This window comes from Onychomys torridus, chromosome 15 (assembly GCF_903995425.1).
Source record: "Onychomys torridus chromosome 15, mOncTor1.1, whole genome shotgun sequence".
NCBI classification, from domain to species: domain Eukaryota; kingdom Metazoa; phylum Chordata; class Mammalia; order Rodentia; family Cricetidae; genus Onychomys; species Onychomys torridus.
The window spans coordinates 26323252-26345572 of record NC_050457.1 but is presented as its reverse complement, the minus strand read 5'-3'; the positions used below and the strand labels follow the sequence as shown (position 1 = coordinate 26345572).

The following is a 22321-nucleotide window of genomic DNA, read 5'->3' as shown; positions in this document are numbered from 1 at the left end:
GAGAGCACTTTTAATTTTCAAAGTGTTGCTAAAAATCGTCATTCATTTAAAATTGACATTTAAATTTAATTTAGAAGTAATGCAGCTACAGTGGATGACTTTAAATTGAGAGCAGCCATGGTAGGTACCTTTTTCGCTTACTTGTTTCAAGTAAGCATGAAAAACATTAATACATGCAAGAGAGCCAGGGGTCAAAAGAGATGCTTCTTTTAAAGCTCATTAGAGGATGCATGGTTGGTTCACACGAAGAAAGATACACTTCTATTAAATATAAGAAATAAGAAATGTCCTATAGTAATTTTTCAAAATATCTAATATTGGTATCCCCTCCCATCCTTTTCTACATCGCTGATATATTATTGTTATATATAACACTTGATTTTTGTTATATACAACACTTAGTCTGCATACCAGCCCAAAAGACTCCTAAACAAGCATCGACACCCTCATTACAAAGCGTCTTCCTGATTCATTAAGTTGAATCTGCAGACGGTGTTTAACCTGATCAGCTGTCTGTAACAGAGGTAAATGTTGGTGCAGAGATTTTGTTTTCTGCCCTAAGCTAGGGCACCCTCTGCTTTCTGCCCTGCTCTTTGCTTTTCTCCCTGCTGTGTTTGCTCTTGTGGACATTGTATCTTTGCCTCTAGTGAAATGATGCATGCATTCCTTGGAGATAATGCCAGATAAATTCACAATGTACTGAAAACAATACCACAACAGATTCATCACTTACGGAGACTGGTGGCTGCCTTTCTGAAAAGTTCCCTGGGGAGAGATTTTTCTCCCATGGCTTGTAAATTACCATCTTTACCTTTTTGAATCATGAGTCTTCAGAAATGGTTTAAATCAATGAAATAAAAAGGGCAGATGTTTAATGGTATTTAGATGAGTTTTAAAAAATCTCTCCAGGCATTACAAAATGATGGCTTAGCTTCCCGCCTCAAAAGCTGACTCTTGGCTCCAGCCCATTACTACCCACTGCTTACAAATAATATGGATTTCCCAGATAATAGTTATGTAGCTGAAATTCTATTTAAAACAGAACCATCTTTTAATTTGTTTTTTTTTATGAAAATAATTGGAGAGGGAAGACTGTCAATGCGTGTTAGAGTGACTCTTCACGCCAATATAGTTAAGGTGCATCAGCCCATGACTTGTCAACCAGTGAGTCCGGTGCGACTTTCTTCTCTGGCAGTACATGTCACTATAGGCAGAACTTTGGCCTGTGAATAATGTGATGTCCTCTTCTGTATGTGAATAGATGTTTAAAAACAAATAGAAGTGATCTTTGACACATTTGAGTTGTGTACATTTATCACTAAAATTTTTTCTTTACTCCTAATAATTTTCTTGATTCATTCTGAGAATAGTTTTTCAATGTATATTTTAATACTTAGAATGTGATGTCTCCAGGTAGTTTGATTTCAAACCCTGAGATACTTCTGCTTCCCTTTCTTGATAACCTCAAGACAGATCAACTGAAGACTGTCCTTTGGTATGCAGAAGTGAGATCTAGGCTGGGCTGTGACCCTCTCTGTGCAAATACAGAAGCCACTTTGTGTCTCCATAAAACTGAATAAGTAATAGTGGGGGAGGAGTCCCCACTCAGGTGTAATCTGTGTGCTGGGACAGCACAGTCACAGAAATCCCTACATTTGTTTTTGCTACATAGGATCATACCTTGTCTCTTTCCTCGAAAGCTCCTCAAACCAAGTACCTCTCCATTTGTCCAGGTCTCTGCATCACACTGAGGCTGGAGTCATTTCTGTGACACTAGGAAAGCATTTGCTCTCAGCTCAGTTGTACTCAGGAATGTCCCCGGGTCCAACGTGGGGAAGTTGGTGCCATTGTCCAGCCGTTTAAGAATCTGGAGTTTGTATATTTTCACCTGAAGACAGCGCTCCCGTGTGGTTTTGCTTCCTCTCTCTCATGTGAAGAATCACCACCCTCAAAAGACAGTTGTGCTTGTCAGGACACAAGCATGAAATAAAGATCCAGGGAGCGATTTTAAATGCTTACAAAATGGTTAAGGATGATAACTTTTTGGGAACACATTCAGTTTTGAAAAATTAAAAATGCTTTTGGAGAAAATTCTTTAAAATTCCCTATTAATAAAATGTGTCATAAAGATGAGCATTAAATGAATTAGGCTTTCTCATTTACTTAGATAAACTCAAGGATGTTCTCCAAGCCCTGGGCTGAGCCTCAGTCAGACACGAGATGCCTTTGTCACTTTTAACTAGACCTCTAGGGAGGGACTTAAGATGGTGTCAGGCTTGTGGCATCCAGCCCAGAATTGACAGCTCTGAACAATGTAATTAATAAATAACAACCAACACTGAATGAGCACTTAATTCTTATCAGTGAATATGCTAAGAGCTTTACACGCATTGGCACACGTAGTACTCACAAAAGCTCTAAGACATAGTATTAGTCACATCTCTCAGAAGAACCTGGACTTAAAAAGTCACTCAGCTAGGAAGTGATGGCCCAAATATTTTCATACCCATCCCCTGGTCCCCACCACCATAACTGCCTCTGGAGAACTGCACACTCTTCATGTCCCTGCAACCGAGAATCACTTCCAAACTGTAGCCAATGCATCTTTGCTGTGTGTAAAGTCCTGGGAAGGCTTGCCTCTCTTGCATTATAGACATTGCTGCTAGTTCACCCAAGGCTTTGCAAGCTAGACTGCATGCATGAACCAGTGTCTACTGCTCACTGGCATAGAGGCCTGGCTTCCCATGTACCCAGATCGGGCTATTCATGAAATTGGAGATCCAGAGAAAGTGTCAAGAGAACACGTTCAAAATGTCAGCTGCCATTCTTGACTTTTGGGCTATAATATGTGCATATTGGTGTATAAACTGTAATCTTCTTTCTCTCTTTTTAAATAATGAGAACTTATTTCTCTTCTGTTTTGGCTTTGTCTTCTTACAGAATTTCAATATTTTTTCCTTTTTTTTTTTTTTAAACTCAGAAATGGCTCAGTTGGGGAATTATGATAACGGAACAGCAGAAACACCAGAGACGGATGAGTCGCTGAGTGTGAGTGTTTTGCCTGATGAAATACAATGCTGGTTCTTCTGTTTCTTAGCATCTGGAGATTTTTGACTGTGTTAATTACTTTATTCCATAAATGTTTATTGTCTTTTTGTGGGCATTGCATGAGGCATACAATTTTAGTGCCTCGTTCCTAAGAGAAGCAGAAATGTACAAAAAACGATATCACACACACCAAAATGGCAACTCTGAGCATGAAGAATGTCTATGAAGAAAAGATGACCATGAGCTAGTAGCTTATTCCAGAAATAGATTTTTTCTGAGTTGGCCAGTCCCAGCAGACTTTCCAAGGGTGTGGCCTTGGAGTCGAAGTGGGACAAATGAGTAGGACATAAAGGGACAGAGGAACACTCCAGATGCAAGGTGTGTCTAAGGGCTAAAAGCATAGAGGCCTCCAGAGCTGGAGAGCTTGAAGGAAACTAGTCAATAGGATCCTGCTCGCATTTATCAGGTTGCCTTCATTTTAAGGGTAGTGGGGGAGAATGAGTATGAGAAAGGAGGGGGCAAACAGGAAGATGGCCTCACCAGAGTCATGGCTTGACAGCAGAAAGGATACAGGCAGCAGGCTGGGTGGCCACAGGGATGTCCGTTAAGAGGCAGCTTCAGTGGTACTGGTGAGAGGTCCTGCTGACTGGGGACATTCTCCTAAGAAGTGAGTACCGTTAGAGAAGCCAGGATGAAGCCAAGTGGTTAGGAAAGCTCAGGAGCATGTTCTGTAGTCTGGGGTTTGAGAACCTAGACTCTAGATCCAGATTGCCTGGATTTGAAAACTAACTCTCTCTCTTACACAGTGTGCATACTAGTCGGGGAAGGGGTTCTCTGAGCCTCAGTTTCTCCATCTGGATAAAAGCTAAATAAAATGTTTCATGTACAGTGGTTAGGGAAGTGTCCCAGTGCTAATCGACAGTCACTGTGCTAATTTCAGTATCACGACTGTTGTCGTTGAGATGTGTTGAAACTGCAGTTCCTTTGAAATAGCCAAGAACCAGTAAAGCAGTGATGGTAATCTGCCATACTCAGGCTCTTGAAGGGAGAGTTTCCAGTGGAAAGCGGAGTCATTTCATCATCAGGGACGTGAAGGAAGAGTTCATGAGACAAGGGCCCGTGCAGAGCAATCAAGTGGTCCCTGACTTGAATTGTTTTCAGACATGAAGCCATGGAAGTAATGAAGTAATGAGATTCAGGTCTTATAGCCAGAGGCCGAGGGGAAGTGGAAGAGACAGGTGGCTCTGTGAACTGAGAAGGGCAAGAAGCTGTAAGGCCAGGGACTGGGGATGTCTCCCCAGCAGAGATGGTAGGACGAGGGAAGATCCAAAGTAGAGAAGAAGGGAAGGAGCTGGTTTGCAAGCCTTCCAAAGAGGAGCCAAACAATGGGCCTAGAGATGGCTGTCCTGACAGGAGAGACCTATGCATACCTCAGCATTGTGGGGTCTTCCAACATGATGGAGAGGGAATTCTGGACTCTGTGGAGGGGGCAGAGCAGCTGCTGAGATGAATGGGGCACAAGAGGCTGTTACAGCAGTAAGGTTATTCCTGTTGACTAAGCTAAACTTTTTAGAGAACTGTCATTTAGAATTGCGATTTTTAGGACATAGATTTCTGGTATAGAGGCATTCCACATCAAAGAAATTTGTCACCTACCATCTGTACAGTTGCTTCAGAATGAAAAAGATATGCACTGGTCAGGAGTGGGGAGTCCATGTTCTTCTCCCAACACAGTTTTGCTGACCTCATTCTTTACTGACTGAGAGCAGAGGGAAGGGTTGGCATTTTAATTCTTAAGTTTCCAAAACCTTCACACATATTCTCCTGGCAACACGGGCTTGCTTAAATGTAGCTGATAGGAACTGGCTAGGAGCAGCATCTCAGGGCTGCTGGGGCTACAAGATCCTTGGAGCTGGTCCCAGATTGTCATACCACGCCTCTGCAGGTTCAACAGTGCATTACGGTCATTGTCTCCAAATGGGAACTGTGTTTTAACCATTCACATTCTGTTCCCCAGAGCTCAAATACTTCCCTGAGACTTCGAAGGAAACCCCGAGAGAGTGATTTTGAAACAATTAAATTAATCAGCAATGGAGCCTATGGGTGAGTTATCAAAGCATTGTTCTCTAAAATATTGTAACACACCTGAGTACAGCATTTGGTCTTCACTCTTACCTTATGCCAAGTAGATGCTGTTCAGGGACTAGCATTTTAGAAGGCTGGGTCTTCCCCCTTGGGTGTAACATGAAGCCGGAGTTACTTCTGAAGACCCAACCAAAGACACAGTTGGTGACCCTGGGATTATTTTAGAAGATCAGGAAGATTTTATGAAGTAGAAGAAAAATATTCTACATTCCTGTTTCTATGACTCAATCTGTGCTTGGGGTTGAAAGGCATTTGGCTTTTGGTTGAGATCATATATAATATTATATATTGTGTGAAACACACCACACACATGTGCCTTCATGCACTAGCATGTTTATTAAATTGAATGAAACACTGTAATCCAACCACATTACTAGCATTCCTTCCTTGATCCATTTTATTCCTGAAGGAAGAGAGTTATGTTCTGGATTCATACAAATGTTTTCAAAGAACATGTTTTTGGTCTCTAGTGGACACTAAATTCCTGTCACTTTCCTATTTCTTAGTATCTCTTTTAGTAATGGATAAAATGGGTTTTCTTTTCTCAAAAATTTTGAGACAAGGTCTCATGTAGCCCACACTGACCTTGAACCTACTGTGTAGCTGAGAATGACCTTGAATTCCTGATCCTTCTGCTTCTACCTTCTGAGTGCCAGGATTAGAGGCCTGTGTCACTACTGAATTTTCACGTTTTAATTTTTTGGTGTTTTATCTGTTGACATATACTGTACACACACACAGTACACTTCTGTTACACAGTAATATTTCAATATCTGTGTAATGGTGACATCAGATTTAGTGTTTTCATTTCTTTAAACATTTCTTGTTTCTTTGTGCTGGGTGGGAACCATTGAGATCCTCTTATTGAATTCCTTGATCCATTTCTATAGACCAGGGGTTCTCAATTCATGAGTCATGACTCATTGGGGATGGAATGACCTTTTCGAAGGAGTCTAAGTTCAGATGTTCTGCCTATCAGATATTTACATTATGATTCACAACAGTAGCAAAGCTGCAGTTATAAAGTAGCAACGAAATACTTTTATGGTTGGGGTCACCACAACATGAAGAACTGTATTAAAGGATGGCGGAATTAGGGAGGTTGAGAACCACTACTGTAGACATAGTTTCCTTCCCAGGATGTAGGGTAAATAGTGACAATTATAAATTGTAAATTCTGAGTTACCAATAAGTAGTGTGGAAGGACAATTAACATGCAAACTATGACCTAGTCCATTTTAGATTGCCCAAGAATTCTGTCTTAATTATTAATCCCAATTCCATCTGTATACAGAGAGCAATATATAATCCCTGAGACATTTATTTCCATTTATCCACATAGGACCAGATGAGATGGTGTTTTTGATGTGCCACAAGGGATGTTTCTCCTTACTGGTTTTTCACTTCTAATATTTTCCACTCCATTAACTTAGCAAAGAACTTAAATATTTGTGAGCCCTCTCTATGCCTCACTGGCTTTCAGGATTTTGTCAAATGGCATGTTTCCTGATGCGGCCTATAAATGCTTTTTACATGTTATCTTTGAGCAATATTTGCTTTCCTCATTGAAAGTTCTCTAGCATGCAATTATTTGTGCCTTTTGTTTATTACCACTTGTTTTGTGGGTTTTTATTCTTCTTCTTGAGATGACCCCAGGCATTCTTAATAGGAAGAAGCCAGCAGGTTGATCTCACAGGCACAGGGTTGGAGCACCGTTCAGCTCTTCTTCAGCAATGGAATGAATTCTGGAGTAAGATGTTCTAGGACTCAACACTTTTGTAAATCTTGGGCATGTATCTTAGCAGTATTTGGAGTTCTAATTGGTTGAGTAAACTCATTTGTAGTGCAATTAAACCAGTGTCTAGTAGATGAGGTATATCACACTTTGGGGAATGGTTGGGAATATACAAGAAGTTAAACAAGCTGTGAATTAGTAAACACCCAGGATGCAGGCCAAGTCATTAATGAGCTCACAAGCTGCCTGTTGGAGCCTCTGCTGATCAGCCAGAACCATTTTCCCCTTTTCTCTTCTCAGATGTAATATCTCATTACATTTCTGACAGATTTCCTTCCTATCTGAATTATTTTTAATTTAAAATTGGAATGGAGCTACCCCTGTCAGTTCAACCAGGCATGATGATGTCTTCAGGCTAGCTGAACAAATAGACCCTTAGATGGGTAGGGGATCTGGGCTCTTCCCACCGTCCTGGGTATCTGTGTAACAGGGTATCACTACTTACATCAGTGGCTCAGAGAAACACAGATTCTGTGTCTCTGCAAATGGCTGCTGGTTGCTAGGAGCTAACCCTCTCATTAGAAAAGCATGGTAAGACACAGTACTGTGTCCTGTTAGGCTTGCTGACCATCCATGTGATAATGCCACTTTGGTCTCTGGCTGGAAGTGAAACTTTTCATGGTACTCTTAGACGGAGGCTAGTAAAGCCATCACTATCCTGGCCTCTTTGTGTTCTCTGCTTACAAGCCTGGTGTGGTAGTTGACACCCCTTCCACATGTCTGTGAAAGAGGATCTCAGATACACAGAGCCTCTGGTTCCAGGCAGTTCTCCTCCCCTTCCAAGCACCTTTTGATTAAAACTTTCTGTTATCCCAGTAGAGGACTAAAGATGTAACTACTTCTATTGAATATTGGTTGAATTTTAAGCTATACCCTCAAATGTTTTTAAAGAGATTTTTTTTTCCTCTTTGGATTATGTGTGTCAAGATGAGGTCTCCCGTAGTCCAGGCTGGCCTCAAATTTGCTATGTAGACCAAATTTGCTTTGAACCCTCCTGATCTTCTTATTACAGGTATGTACCACTACACACAGCTAAAAGAATAACGTTGGCCAGGCGATGGTGACACGCGCCTTTAATCCCAGCACTCGGGAGACAGAGCCAGGCAGATCTCCATGAGTTGGAGGCCAGCCTGGTCTACAGAGCAAGGTCCAGGACAGGCACTAAAACTGAGAAACACTGTCAAAAAAAAACAAAGAAAAAAAAAAGAGTAACATTGACTCAGTTAAAAATGCTTGAAAGTTGCAACATTTCTCCCCCTATTTTACTTTTCTCTTTGACCTTGATACACCCTATTCTCTCACCCCTCAAGGGCTCAGAGACATTTACTAGTAAGACCCATGAGGGCAAGCTGACACACACCCATTCACACATGCTGTGATCACCTTTCCTTTCTATAGTCCATTGACACTTTCCCTCTCCCACTTACGGATCTGCTGGCTCACATCTGTGCACTAGGCTTTCAGGGTCTCATAATTTCATATGCGCTAGAACCATGCTTCTAATGGGGCAGGGGTTCGCTGGGCTTCAGAAGCCCTTTCCCATGCCTTCCTTTACTTGTCTTGTGTAGGCAAAGAGACACCGGCTTATGGAGGGCAAGGGTCTACAGCTGTCTTTTCACCACGTCATTTCCCATTCTTGGGCTTCCCTGTGCAGGAAGAGACAGAATAGTCTTCTCCAGCACAGCAATGCCGGGAGTCAGCAAACAAAGACATAGGGAGCCTTAGCAGACAGTGCAGTGCTGGGTCATTAGGACATTCATAGTGCATTCAACGGTGTTCATTGTCCATCAGCTGGTCTCTTTCTCAGTGCCTGCTCTCTGATGATGTAAATAGATCTGGAACATTGTCATAGCGTAAAAGATGAAGGATGTGTGTGGCAGATAACAGTCACTAACACATATGTTTTAGCATGAAGCATAATACGCCAAAAGCAAAATAGAAATGTAAGAACATGAACTGGAGACTAAGGATGTCGCCCAGTGGTAGATCTCTTGCCTACAATGTTCAAGGCCCCATATTCAGTGCCCAACATTGCAGAAGTGACCAACAAGCCCTCACCCACAAAGCTTTCAGCAACAGCAAATACTAATGAAGAAATCTAGTCCTTCAGCAGCTTGATCAGCACTTGGTTGGAAAGCGGAGTGTGATAGTTTCAGTGTGAAATTCAGAATACAGAATACAGCACTGAACTTATTGTGAAATATTGAAGGAAAAGCTGGGAGGAGAGTTATAATCCAGTTGACTTTTAAGACGAAGCAAGCAATTAGAAAAAGGTATCATTTTCATGTTAATATTTTGAGTTCTTGATTTTATTTAAAAACAGATCCCTCATTTCAGAAATCCATTTTAATAACAATTGTTTACCACTGTACATCATATTTGGGAGGTGGCCAAGTTATTATCTGTGCTCCTTTGTGACTATCTCCATATCCTGTCACTATCATGATTTGACACACCTACCAATATCTGCAGACTTTTTATTTTATTCCAACCAGTCATTTTAAAAGGGAAAATACAATAAAAGCTTATCACCAGATACAGAACTATCTACTAGCTGATTACTGAATTTAATAATAGAAAATATTTTGAAAACATGTAAACATTTAAGTTTAACCTACATGTGTATATTGTCTTTAGGTTTGAGGCCTTTGAAGACAGTTGATATGAGCCATACTTATAACGAACGCATGGTTTCTGCTTCCCAAGTTGAAAGGTGAAGCTGAAATTTTGAGCAGTCTGAATGTTGGCCTCTGAGTGTCTTGTTGGCCTTCGGAAAGTTCACTCCCACTAAATTTTATTGAGTCACTTACATCCACTGAAACCTTCCAAAACACTTATTAGCAATAGAGCTTCTCATTGTCATGGTTACATTTCATCTTAGTTACTTAGTTACTTTTCTTTTTACCGCCATCAAAGACATAAGGCGTACCACCTAAGGGAGGAAGAATTTGTTCCTGTTCCTGAGAGGCTCAGTCCATCATGGCAGGGGAGCTATGGGGAACTGGAACTCCCTCCATATTGGTGGCAGTTTGCAGCACACATGTTACATCTTGCTGAAATCAGGAAGCAGACACCACCACCCAGCCACACCCTCTTTCCTCCCTGCTAGCTAGGTCTTTCCAAAAGCTCCATAACCTCCCTGCACACCACCACCTTCTGGGGGCCAGGTGTCCAAACACTTGAATGGGGGGGGGGGCATTGACCATTCAAATCATAACAATTGGTTTAACTATTTATCTGCATTAGCTAATCCTTTGAAACAGAGTCTTAAGTACCCTAGATTGGCCTTCAATTTGCTATGTAACCAAGGATGACTGTGAAGGTCTGATCTTGGAGTTTCTTCCCATGTGCTTGAATTAATTTTGGTATCACTTCTAACCAACAGAACAGGTGAAGGAATCAATGCAGCCTATAGGAGCCCAGCATCGAGGCCTCCCATAGAAGACCCCTAACATAGCATGTACAAAATATCTTAGCATGTACCAAATGTCCAACTGGCAAACTCTCACGTGGTGTTGTTTTATGGTGAGAATCAAAGTGCCAGGCCACTCAGCGTGTTATTTTGAGGGGGGGGGGGTCATGAAGAGACCTTCCTTTGTACTATATAGTGAATGGAAAACTGGAAAACCAAATAAATGAAGACAGGGAGCCAAAGCCAAAGACAGAATGAGAGACGTACAAATGTGTGACATTGTGAACAAAGAAAAGGCAGGGACATGATGGAAATATAAAAACAGGTTGGAAAGAAAAGGCAATCCCTAGTTGAACACTTTAGTGGAAACATTGATATGGATTAAATCAGGGTTGAATATCCTGAGACTTATGTCAGTGCTCTGAGCTAGGAGTTAAGTAGGGAATGAGTTTTCTCAGTCTTCTTTGCAGCCAGCCTTTCATTGTTCAGAGATACTGAGCTGGCTAGTGGGAAACGCATCTAAGTTCACATAACTCCTTGTTTTAGAAGGCCTATCAGTTATATATATTCACCATGACCCACGGCTTTTTAGATAGATTATTATTTGACCAATGCCTTTGGTCTTAGAACAGCATATACAACCTGTTACAGGCTGAGTGGCCCTTGAGGTCTCACTTATTTGATCATTCCCTTCTTGGAATCTCAAACCTGTCTTTCTATGAAAACAAGTGCAATGACTCGTGAGGAAGGGGCCATCACAGGCCTGTTCCCTGCTGCTCTTTCCTATTGGGGATTTTAGGCCTCCTGCCCCTAAGGACTGCTTTCTCCAGGTCATCCCAGGCCTTAGGGGCCTCACTGTCCTTCTAGAGAGTATCTGGGCAAGGCCATAGCAGAGACTGAGTGTGGCGTAGTTTGGTTATTTTATACTATAAAGGTGCTTCATAGCTTGGCCAGGGGGTTGGGGGCCCAGACATACAGCTCCATGGCTGTCCCTTACCTGTTATGTTGGGAAATGTACTTGCTGCTGGAGTTCATAGAGGGCGTGCCTGTGGAGCCCGAAGTGAGGAAATAATGTATCCTTTGTTGCAGAACAATCTCATACATCCTCATACTCACTTCTCATTTATCTGGAGATTCCATGGGAAGTAATTACTCTCAATTGGAAACTAGAGACTCTAAGAAGCTGTGGTCCTCTACTCAGATCCCAAGGGTATCATTTAGAAAATTATTGCTTTAGTTGGTCTGGAAAACGTGCCTCACATATGTCTAACACTAGGAAGGATGTCACTCGTGATCTGTTTGCAATTTTGTTAATTCTTCCCAGTTCTGATTTATATATTGGATTTTGTTTTGTTTGTGGAGGAATGGAAAGCATCAGCTAGCTCTTGGGAAATAGCTCACTCTGGCGACTCTCTGCTCCATTTTTGGGGCACCAAAGGCAAATGTGATGCTTTATGCATGATCTTTACTAAAAGGGCTTTTTTAGAAAGTCAATCTAGCCAAAGGACTTTGGCCTGGAATGGGATGTTTCTAAGTCACCAGCACAGCTGTGGGAACTTAGCTTGAGCTGTTATGAACCCCAAAAGCATGGGGCTTATGTGGCTTGTGTATCCCCTGAGCATCCTTACCTTCTCTCTTCTGTCCTCCATTCCAGGGCGGTTTACTTTGTCCGGCATAAAGAATCCCGGCAGAGGTTTGCCATGAAGAAAATCAATAAACAAAACCTCATCCTTCGGAACCAGATCCAGCAGGCCTTTGTGGAACGTGACATCCTCACTTTTGCAGAAAACCCCTTTGTGGTCAGCATGTATTGCTCCTTTGAAACAAGGCGTCACCTATGCATGGTCATGGAGTATGTGGAAGGTAAATGGGTGGCGGGCGCGCACGCACGCGCATGCAAACACACACACACACACACACACACACACACACACACACACACACACACAGAGCACAGTTCCTACACCCAGACATTCTTGTAGCTGAAGCTGCGTTTGTGCCACCACACAGCTATAGCCACATAAGGAACCGAAGCCAGCCATTCCCAGTCATTAACTTCCGATAATTGCTTATAAAATGCCTGCTACTATAACAAAGGAAAATTAGTGTTGTTTGGGAAAAGGTTGTTTTCTTTTTTAATAGCTTTTAATCCTAACTACCTCCCTTCAGTTGCTCATTAAAGTTGGAATATAGGTGATAAGATTTTTTCTTTCCTACTTTTATCATGTCATAAAATGGGTTCCTTGTAGTTAGTCTTCTTAAAAAGTGAATTTAAAATATATCCTTTTTAGCCTATGGTAGGAAATTAAAAATCCCGCCAGTCTTCTCAATCTTCACCCCACCCCTTCTTTCTTCTTTTTAAACAGACAGTCTTCTTTATAGCCAACCAAGTCTCAAACTTTATAATGTTTCCGTCTCAGTCTCTTGAGTGCTTGGGTTACCAGCACATCTGACCTACCATGCCCAGCCTCCTCCTTGACAGTTTGTGGTGCGCATTTTAAATGTTCAAAGAAATCTTATTTCTTTCTCCATTAAATTTCTGAGACTTTCCATTCAGCATCGTCACTGTTGACATAAAGTTAGTAAAATAAATAGGTCAGCAGACGCGCGAAGCCTCTTCCCTTAGTGCAGTCTAGGCTCTTTTCTTTATTTGGAGAGACTGCCCTCACTGTAAATCTCCAAGAAACAGTAGAGATTTTTACTTAAACCCTTCCTGTTTTTCAGATAAGTGGATTGGCAGCCAAGAAAAGGAGCCTTAGTAGGTCCTGAGGGGTAGATAAAGCCCCAAACAGTTTGTCTGAGCTCCATCCATTGTTCTTTCCACCACACCGGTAGTTTGTTTCTGAACTATTGTGTGGTTATTCTTATAGTGGCTCTTTATCACATTTGGTACGTGTGAGGCTATGTCCTCATTCCTTTACATAGAATGAACCTCAAATAATCCTATAAAGCAATGATTCTAAACCTTCCTCATGCTGTGACCATTTAATATGGTTCTTCAGGTGGCAATGACCCCCTCAACCATAAAATTACCTTATTGCCACTGCATAACTATAATTTTGCTACTGTTATGAATCATAATGTAAGTACCTGATATGCAGGATATCTGATATGCAACCTCTGGGAAGGGGTGGTTTGACCCTAAAAGGGGTTGTGACCCATAGGTTGAGAACCTCGGCTACAAAGGATGACATGTCTAACCTGTTATTGCATCGAAGTAACCAAGACCACCAGACTGATTCGCCTAAGAGCTCTCGGCTGCTCAGAGCCAATAGGATTCCACCTCTGTAATCTAATTCTAGCACCTGTGTTTTATACTGCTACATTATAAATTAGTACTATCATCCTGAATTATGCTTAGAGGTTCTTCAGAACACAGTTCACCTCAGAGCCAAGCTGCTTTCTTCACTCCACAGCTTAATTAGGAACATGACGAGTTAACAGGGCCTCCACTTATGAATATGATTCTTCCGCTTGGAAGTTCTGTGATCCCCACTGCTAGTGTTCACTAATCCTGCTCGATGCTGTTCTGACTGAGCTTGTTTCCTGTGTCTTTCAGGGGGAGACTGTGCGACCTTAATGAAAAACATGGGTCCTCTCCCAGTTGATATGGCCAGGATGTACTTTGCTGAGACGGTCTTGGCCTTGGAGTATCTGCATAATTATGGAATTGTACACAGGGATTTAAAGCCAGACAAGTATGTGCACTGATGAAACAAATGTCTTTTTTTCCACAATACTGAACATTTTCCTCTGTCTGAAATGTTTTTAAAACTATTTGCACATTTCAAAAATTCTCCTTAATATAAAAAAAATGAGTTATTTTAATAGTAACTTAATGGTAATTTTTATACATTTTTGAAAGACTACAATGCTTACGGTGAGAACTTATGAGACACAGAGAAAAGCAACTCTAAATAAAGCTAGAGTTCACTTCCTTTTTATCATGTAAACCTTTGAACAGTGACATAGAATGGTGCTGTTTTCTGGAGCATTGGCATTTGGCATCATACAGAGATGAACTTTACCTTTCCCATGGTCATATCCATGATATGATAATTCTATTTCACTCATACTTTGTTAGTGTGGAGTTTATTGTAGCCTCAGGTTTGAGATGCAGCTAGAATTTTTCCCAAGCTATTCACCTTGAAATCATGTATGGGATGTTCCATGCTTTCTTCACTAATGAGAGATGCTGCTAAGTGTGTTGAAAAGTGTGTGACAATCTAAGTTCATGCACATCAGAAAGCTTGGAAAACCCGGGGAAACGGAAAAACAATTTCATGTACAACTATTAGAATCTTGGCATCACTACTGCTAGTAGCCTGATTGTTGGTTTGTTTGTTTAAGATACGGCCTTTCTACATATCCAGGGCTGTCCTGGAACTCACTGTGTGGACCAGGATGTCCCCAAACTCACAGAGATCCACCTGCCTCTGCTTCCCAAGTGCTGGGATTAAAGGCGTGTGCCATCACCACCCGGCCCTCCTGCTAGTGACTCCTCTGTCACTTCAACATTCTAATTGATACAATGCTATTTCTTTTACATACAATGGAATATTTTAATATATTCAATTGTAAATTCTTTGCCTGAAATAATAAATCCAAGCTCATGCTTAGTAAGTTCAAATCAAAGCTGGAAGTTGAAATATGAAGAACTGTTTTTCTGTCGGGGTTCTTTTTTTCTGTGTCTCATTTTATTCATGAATGGATTACTTGCCTGAATTCCCGGTGTATGTTATAGGACTGTTGGATTATTTCTTCTCTGTTTTCTTATTCTGAAAATGGAAAGGTGGCTCGGTGGTTAAGAGAACTGCCCTTACAGAGGACCGGAGTTTGGTTCCCAGCACCCTCATTAGATGACTCACCCTCACCTTTATCTCTAGCCTTACGGGTTCTCATGTCCTTTTTTGGACTCCACAGGCACCCTTATTCACTTCCCACCACCCATACACACATGTATACACATAACTTTAAGAATAAAATAAATCTAAGATCAGTCACAGTCAAGGTGGCTATGGCCATAGACTGAAATAAATATGAATATGGAAGGGAATCTGCATTCCATGCCTAAGTTTTTGGAGTCTCTAAGTGCTGCAGAAATGATACTATTGTTTGTGATTGCTCCAAACAAAGACAGTGGGTCCTGAGCTCTGGCCCTGCATTCCAAATCATACTCCGCTCTCAAATGCCAGTACACTATGGCTTTGCATGACTCGCTCTCTTACCAGGCGTCATTTTGCAGTGTGGTTGATGTATTACAAACTGAAGGGGGGAAGAGGGAGACCTGAAATAGCAGCATTTGCTTTCAAGTGATTGTTGTGCTCTTTGTTCTTCTGCCCCCTAGCCTGTTGGTCACCTCCATGGGGCACATAAAGCTGACTGACTTTGGATTATCTAAGGTGGGACTGATGAGCATGACTACCAATCTCTATGAAGGTCATATTGAGAAGGATGCTCGAGAGTTCCTAGATAAACAGGTACGCTTGGAGGCTGCTCTCTCTGTGGAGAGGTACAACCCCCTGCAGCCAGTGAATTCCGAATCCACCTGTGTAGGCCAGCTCCACATTAGTGCTGGTGTTTGGATGTCTGTATAAGCCTTGCATTTAATAAAGTGCAAACGGCCCCCATTTGTCTCCCAGGGCCTCTCTGAACTGTCCGTTCCCCTCACATTCCTCCCCTAGCATTAAGGTCTATTAGCAAGATGAACGGTCTAATTGCACACGAGTGAGAGGGTGAGAGAGACAAATGGAAAACTGTTTTCGTAAGGAATTCAGGAGTCTCAATAGAGTACTCGTGAAACTCATGATGCATTGCACAATCTCAGCTGCTCAAATCCGAGCTATGGCCCATTTCCTTTTAAGCATGCCTCATTACCATGTTCCCACAATCTGTTCATTGTGAAGTTACTTAAGGTAAACCCATCTCAACTGGCATGCCTTCCTGATATAACCACAGTGAGAACCAGTTTGATTATATAAATAATTGAACTACCTTTAATAGTGACTGATTAAACATGTACTATTTTTTCTCAAAAACTCCAGTTTTTAGTATTGTATAAAGCTACACACAGGTTAAGTTTGCAATTTGAAGCTAAGCATTATAAATGTAAGTTCTTTGTTATTATGTCTTGAGGTCTCTGTCCATGTGTTTCCTTGTAGGTGAGCAGGTGTATTTGAGGCAGAATAATTGTTTAGTCATCTTGTTCATTTTAATTCATGTCTAATACTCCAATTATTCTAATATTGCAATTTCATTTTAGGTCTGTGGTACACCTGAATACATTGCCCCTGAGGTGATTCTGAGACAGGGCTATGGGAAGCCTGTGGACTGGTGGGCCATGGGCATTATCCTCTATGAATTTCTGGTTGGATGTGTGCCTTTCTTTGGGGACACTCCAGAAGAGCTATTTGGACAAGTCATCAGTGGTAAATATCATCCAGAGTTATCTTTAAGCCACTATTGGGAAACAGCTACTTAATGTAAATCTGTTGTGTGTCACTAAAATGTTAACCTTTATCAAACATTTGAGCCAACAAATTAAAAAGAACTCACTTATCGTAACATGCAACTGACTCTCACACATTCTCAAGAGAGTGATGTGTGTTGAAATTGATCTGAGGAAGTTTTGTTAACATGGAATTTAGAAATGGGCTGGTGGTGCGTCCAACTTTCAATTGTCTACTTTTCCCAAAAGAAATTGGTGTGGGATTTAGAAATGCTTCCATTGTTAGCTGGTCTGCATTTTCAGAATAGGAAAGTCGCACCAGGGAAGAAAAGGTTAATGTGGGTAACATTTACATAAATGGGAAAAATGGCTAATGGCACAATGAAGAAATTAACAAAAATGTAATAAACCCTAAAACAAATGTCTACCAAATAATAAATAATGAGAATGGGAAGGCAGTAAATTGAATCCACAGATTGTTAATGCTTTCATTGGTAGTTGTGATGTGTAATGTTATTTCTATAGCAGCTGTTCATCTTTCATTTAAAATTCAATAACCTTTAGAGTTTAACCTGCAAGCTGACCCTAACTATAGTTGTGCAGCATGTGGCACACCTAAATGATAATTAAATAGGGGACAATTGCTCCCCTCCCTGCTGATGTTATAAATTCCCCCAATGCATAGATGAAAGGCTTCTCTACCTGAAAGGTTGTCAGGCCTCTCTGAAATCCCCATCAACCACCTCTGGTCCATCCTGGACTGCACTTCTGCCAGCCAGCAATGAAAATAGGGGAAAATGTATGTCGCTCATGAAGAGCCTTTAATCGTACTATTATTTTCTGATGCGGGCTTTGCAAGCCAGGCATATTTGTAAACTTTAACAAAGTAGATTTGTTGAATTGCCTGCAGTGTCAGAGCTCTGTATACAATATCTGAGCTGTTTATGGATTTATAACTAGGCTGTTTTCTGACAGACCAAGGCCTGAATGGCAAGGGGAATCCACTCTTTAATTAACACAAGCAGCAAGGGCTGGCTTTGTTCTTGATGCCTCAGGGCTCTGATGCATATTCATGTTGTATTTTCCAAATCAGATTTCAACTGCAGCAGAGGAAGCTAGAGGCAGGCACACACAGAAATAACTCATATTTTTATTGCATTTCCATACGCACGAGCACACATACCTATCTCCAGGCAAACTCTTTTAGAGCAAGAACATAGTCTAATATCTTGGACAGATTTTAAATACTCCCATTACTATGATTTCCTTGGGTTTTTCTCTTCCTCAGCCTTAACATTTTGGACTTTACCTTTGACTCTAGAAAAATTACTTTTTGCAAAATAACCTTTTACTCCTTGGAGCTAACGAACTGGGTGGCCAGAACTAAATTCTCTGTTTAGGCTAGTGAAAAAACCTCTTACACTTCCATAGTCCCCAGTGGGTAGGCCCTTGACATGCAGCTATCCAGTTTCTGTCTTATTAGATCCTCTTAAGAAGCAGAAGGAGTGACTTGTTAGAAGACATTTCTGTCACTGGAAAAAGTAAATAATAGGTTCTATTTTGCTGAAATAGTCTAATCTTAACCTTGAAGAAAACGGTGCTGTTTGTGCCTTATAAAATAATACTGTCCAAATTTGGCCATGTAGAAGGAAATTGAAGATCTTAAAATATAGTTTCGGGTTCAGGGTTTCCAGGATGGAGCCCAGGATTCTGCATTTCTAACAATCCTCCTGGGGATGTCTGGGTTGTGGGGAACTAGACTGCCCTTTGAGTGATAAAGCTATAGACAACTTTTCTTTTTTCCAGATGAAATCAACTGGCCTGAAAAGGATGAGGCCCCTCCTCCAGATGCCCAGGATCTGATTACCTTGCTTCTCAGGCAGAATCCACTGGAGAGGCTGGGAACAGGTTAGAGAGCTTTTGCCAATATACAGGAAATAATGTTCTCTGGAGCAATCTGAGGCTTTTGTAAATGTTTTCTGTGTGGGCAACATCTGTTAGCTGATGTAGGACATAGCTACAACACATTAGAGCAATATTCTTTGGGGTGTGTGTGTGTGTGTGTGTGTGTGTGTGTGTGTGTGTGTGTGAGAGAGAGAGAGAGAGAGAGAGAGAGAGAGAGAGATTGAGATTGATTGAGATTGATTGATTGATTGACAACAGCATATACACTAGTATGGGTAGGTAGTATTTGGGTTTTTTTTTTTGCGTTTTACAAAGCTGAAGCTCTTAATTTGTTTCAGTAAATGCATTACCAGGGCATGTGCCGATCTTCTCCTGAAAAACATGCAACATAAATAATTGGAAACAGAAAATCAGATATGTAGTGTTCTTTTTGGTTATGTTTATAGCACACATTCCATGAAGATTTGACCCAGCAGGCTTCTTTGTAATAGGTTATCAGTTCTCTACCTGATTACTAGAAATGAGGGCCTGAGGCTAAGCCATGCTGTCTTATGGTGGTGCTCAGCACCATGACCCAAGAAAGGGGGTTAAACCATTGCCGTGGAAGATAGACAAGATGGTCCATTTGTTTCTTGCTGATATTTTCCCCCTAGCTTTACAGTCAGAAGTTATGTGCTTCTTTCCTGCCCCCTCCACCTCGATATTCTGGATAGACACACTTTGACATGTCACGGGATAGCATCAGGTCTGCCTAGGCAAATTTGTCTTAGTGAGACAAAAGTGTTAAATGTAAATGCATATACTCTTGACAGTAACTAGTAGCTTTACCAGTGAAAATTGTTGGTTTGATGGGGTCATTTATTCCCAAGTTTCATTCTATTCCATTATAGTAGAAATATCAGTAAAGTCTGAAGCAATCCTATCCTCCCACATTTTCCCCCATGATAGTCATTTGTGATGATTCCCAATATCTCCAGTATTCTCCACATTGAGCCACAGATTCCTCTGGATCTGTTCTTTTTTACATGTGGACTGATGAAGGCCAGGCCCACTGGCACCAGCCTGTAATCACAGCATTTGGGATATGGTGGCAAAAGGATCAGGAGATCAAGATCATCCTTGGCTACATGGTGTATTCAGGGCCAGCCTGGACTACATGAGGCCCTGTTTCATTAAAGAAAAAAAAAAAAAGACCACTCATTACATTACACTAGAGCTTTCATGATAATACATTAAATCACAGCAATGTCTTTTCATGAAACACATCATCTGTGACTGCTTTCGTGCTACAACAACAGAGTTGGGTAGTCATGGCAAACTATGTAGTCCATGTAGACTAAAGATGGACTGTTCTGCCTTTTCACAGAAATTTTTTGTAGACCCCTTGTTCGCTAACCCAGGAGGGCTTAAATCTGGACTGACCTGGGAAATAACTATTGAGCTGAACCACCTGCTGGAGTCCCATGTCCCTTCCTGCCCCTTTCAAAGAAGGAGTGTGCTTTACCTTGGAAAGACCTTGAAGTTCTAGGTTGAGGGCACAAACTGGGGCGAGGTGGCTAGCATCCAAATCTTGCCTGTGTGGCCAAGAGTGGGTTTTCTTCACTCATGCTCCCTCAATGCATCATTGTGAGGTATGAGGATGCCACCCAGGAGTAATTCTTAGAGCCAGATGTGATGCTTCTGGTACGACATTCAGTCTTCCATTTGTGGAGCCCCACACCTTCCTTTTGGGTAGGGGCCATGGTGTGGTGGTGGTGTGACTACCTTGGAGCCCACTGTACTCCTTGAAATGAGTTTATTTCTTCCCATCCTATCCACTTCTCCACTTGTCCAAACTGTCAGACAAACAAACTCATTGTTTCTCTCCTCCTGTGACCTGCCCTCGGGTAGATCTGTGTTTTGGTTCAAGAGATAGGAGTAACTGTCAAAGGAATGGTGTCAGGACTATGTAGGGGCAGATTCTTAAGGGGAGGTTTGGACTCGGTTTGGCCAACTGTGAGAACTAGCTGCTTTTCAGGATTGCCCTGTGATAGCACAGATACCTATTTAGATTCCCTATTCAACTGACCCAGAAGAAGGTCTTCTATGAATTGACTGAAAAATGTGTTTGAATGGGTACACCCCTCCAAAGGAGGCTCAACAGTCCCCACCCCTGCAGTCCCCAAGGACCAGTTTGGAGGTTTTCCACTTGATAGTCTGCCCTCCACCTTCTCTAAGAATACTAGGATCTTTGATTAGGCTTGACTTAACAAGACAGGCCAGAGACGGCAGCCAGCAGGTCCCTGTGTATATATCATATGCTGCAGGTTATCTCTCTGCACATTTTCTAATTGACTGCTACTGTCAGACTCTGACAGTTTGAAGAGCAAATTCCCTAGGAGAAACCCAAAAGAGACATTTAAAGGTCCTACTCAAGCTCTTAGAAGAGCCAAGAAGTGATTGCCAAACCGCCAGGGCTGATGTGATGGGTCCCAGTAGGGCCTTGAGAATGATGTTGCGGATCCTGCAGGCCTGCCATGCTGCTTCCAATGACAGCATCTTGTGTTCAAGGAATATTTAGTGAACAAAATAATGCACCGTGAAAATGTGTGAATGCACATTTGCCTGAGACATTGGAGAAGCTGAGAAAGGGGGGAAAAAAGGCTCTAAAGAGCATAATGAATCTTTAAGAAGCTTCCAGGAAAGAAGAGGAACTCAAGGGAGTGCTGGAGTGCCAAACTAGAACTTGCAGTGTAAGACCTTGTGCTGTGCTGGAACTATACATACTCTTGAACTTGGACAGAGTTGAGTGGCAGCCTGGCTCGCTGGCTGACCCGAGAGCTGTTCAGATGTGACTGCCAACTGTGTATCAGCTGGGAGCTCTTACAGTTATCTCTTTCTTGTCATCAGCCTCAGTTTCCCAGTTCCCTAGGGTATAAAGATGGGCATATTGAATGTCTCAGGATTATCGCGGGGACTAAATACAATGATGTTCATGTTGGGATCTAGTACATGGATCTATGGATCCCAGGGGATCAAGCAGCTCCTTCCCCTCCATCTTCCTCCTCCTAGCATGCATGAACAATCTGCACGTAGTTCACAGTGCTGTCCCCTATACCTTTGCCAGCAGTTAAGCCCAGAGATCATCTCCCCGGGTTTGTTCTGCATTAATCTTTTCTTCTTCATCCCTCCACAAGTACATGAGAAACGGGGCCTACTGATAACTGTCTCTTCCTGGTAAGGCAGAAAGGTCACTGTGAAGAAATTGGGAGCTACATCCTCCGTGCCTGTGACCCGTTGGGGAAGACCCCCTTGTCATTGTCCAGAGAAAGCAAGCAGATTTTTCATCAACTTGAGTTCCATAGATGGGTAGATGGGAGAGGATGGGGGCAGTATCATCTGGAAGTGCCATGCAAGTCAATGACCTTAGAAGAATTGCTTCCCTGGGTATAAATAGCCCAGAATCTCAGAGCAGTGTCATTGACAGGGCCCCGTGAGCAGCAGCTGCTTTGATGGTTATGGTCAGGGAGCCATGGCTGGGCTAAGCATCCTGGGCTGCCTGTCATGGACCACACATCAGGGCTTGGCA

General features: G+C 41.9%; 1 protein-coding gene across 1 annotated transcript in view; it reads left to right on the top strand.

Moving 5' to 3' along the window:
* Mast4 (microtubule associated serine/threonine kinase family member 4) overlaps nucleotides 1-22321 on the top strand; it is a 581729-nt gene that overhangs the window by 530435 nt on the left and 28973 nt on the right. Inside the window, 7 exon segments of the mRNA XM_036206828.1 lie at nucleotides 2981-3048; nucleotides 5066-5151; nucleotides 12055-12263; nucleotides 13960-14098; nucleotides 15748-15880; nucleotides 16663-16828; nucleotides 18655-18756. Of these exon segments, the coding sequence (XP_036062721.1) occupies nucleotides 2981-3048; nucleotides 5066-5151; nucleotides 12055-12263; nucleotides 13960-14098; nucleotides 15748-15880; nucleotides 16663-16828; nucleotides 18655-18756 (903 nt within the window).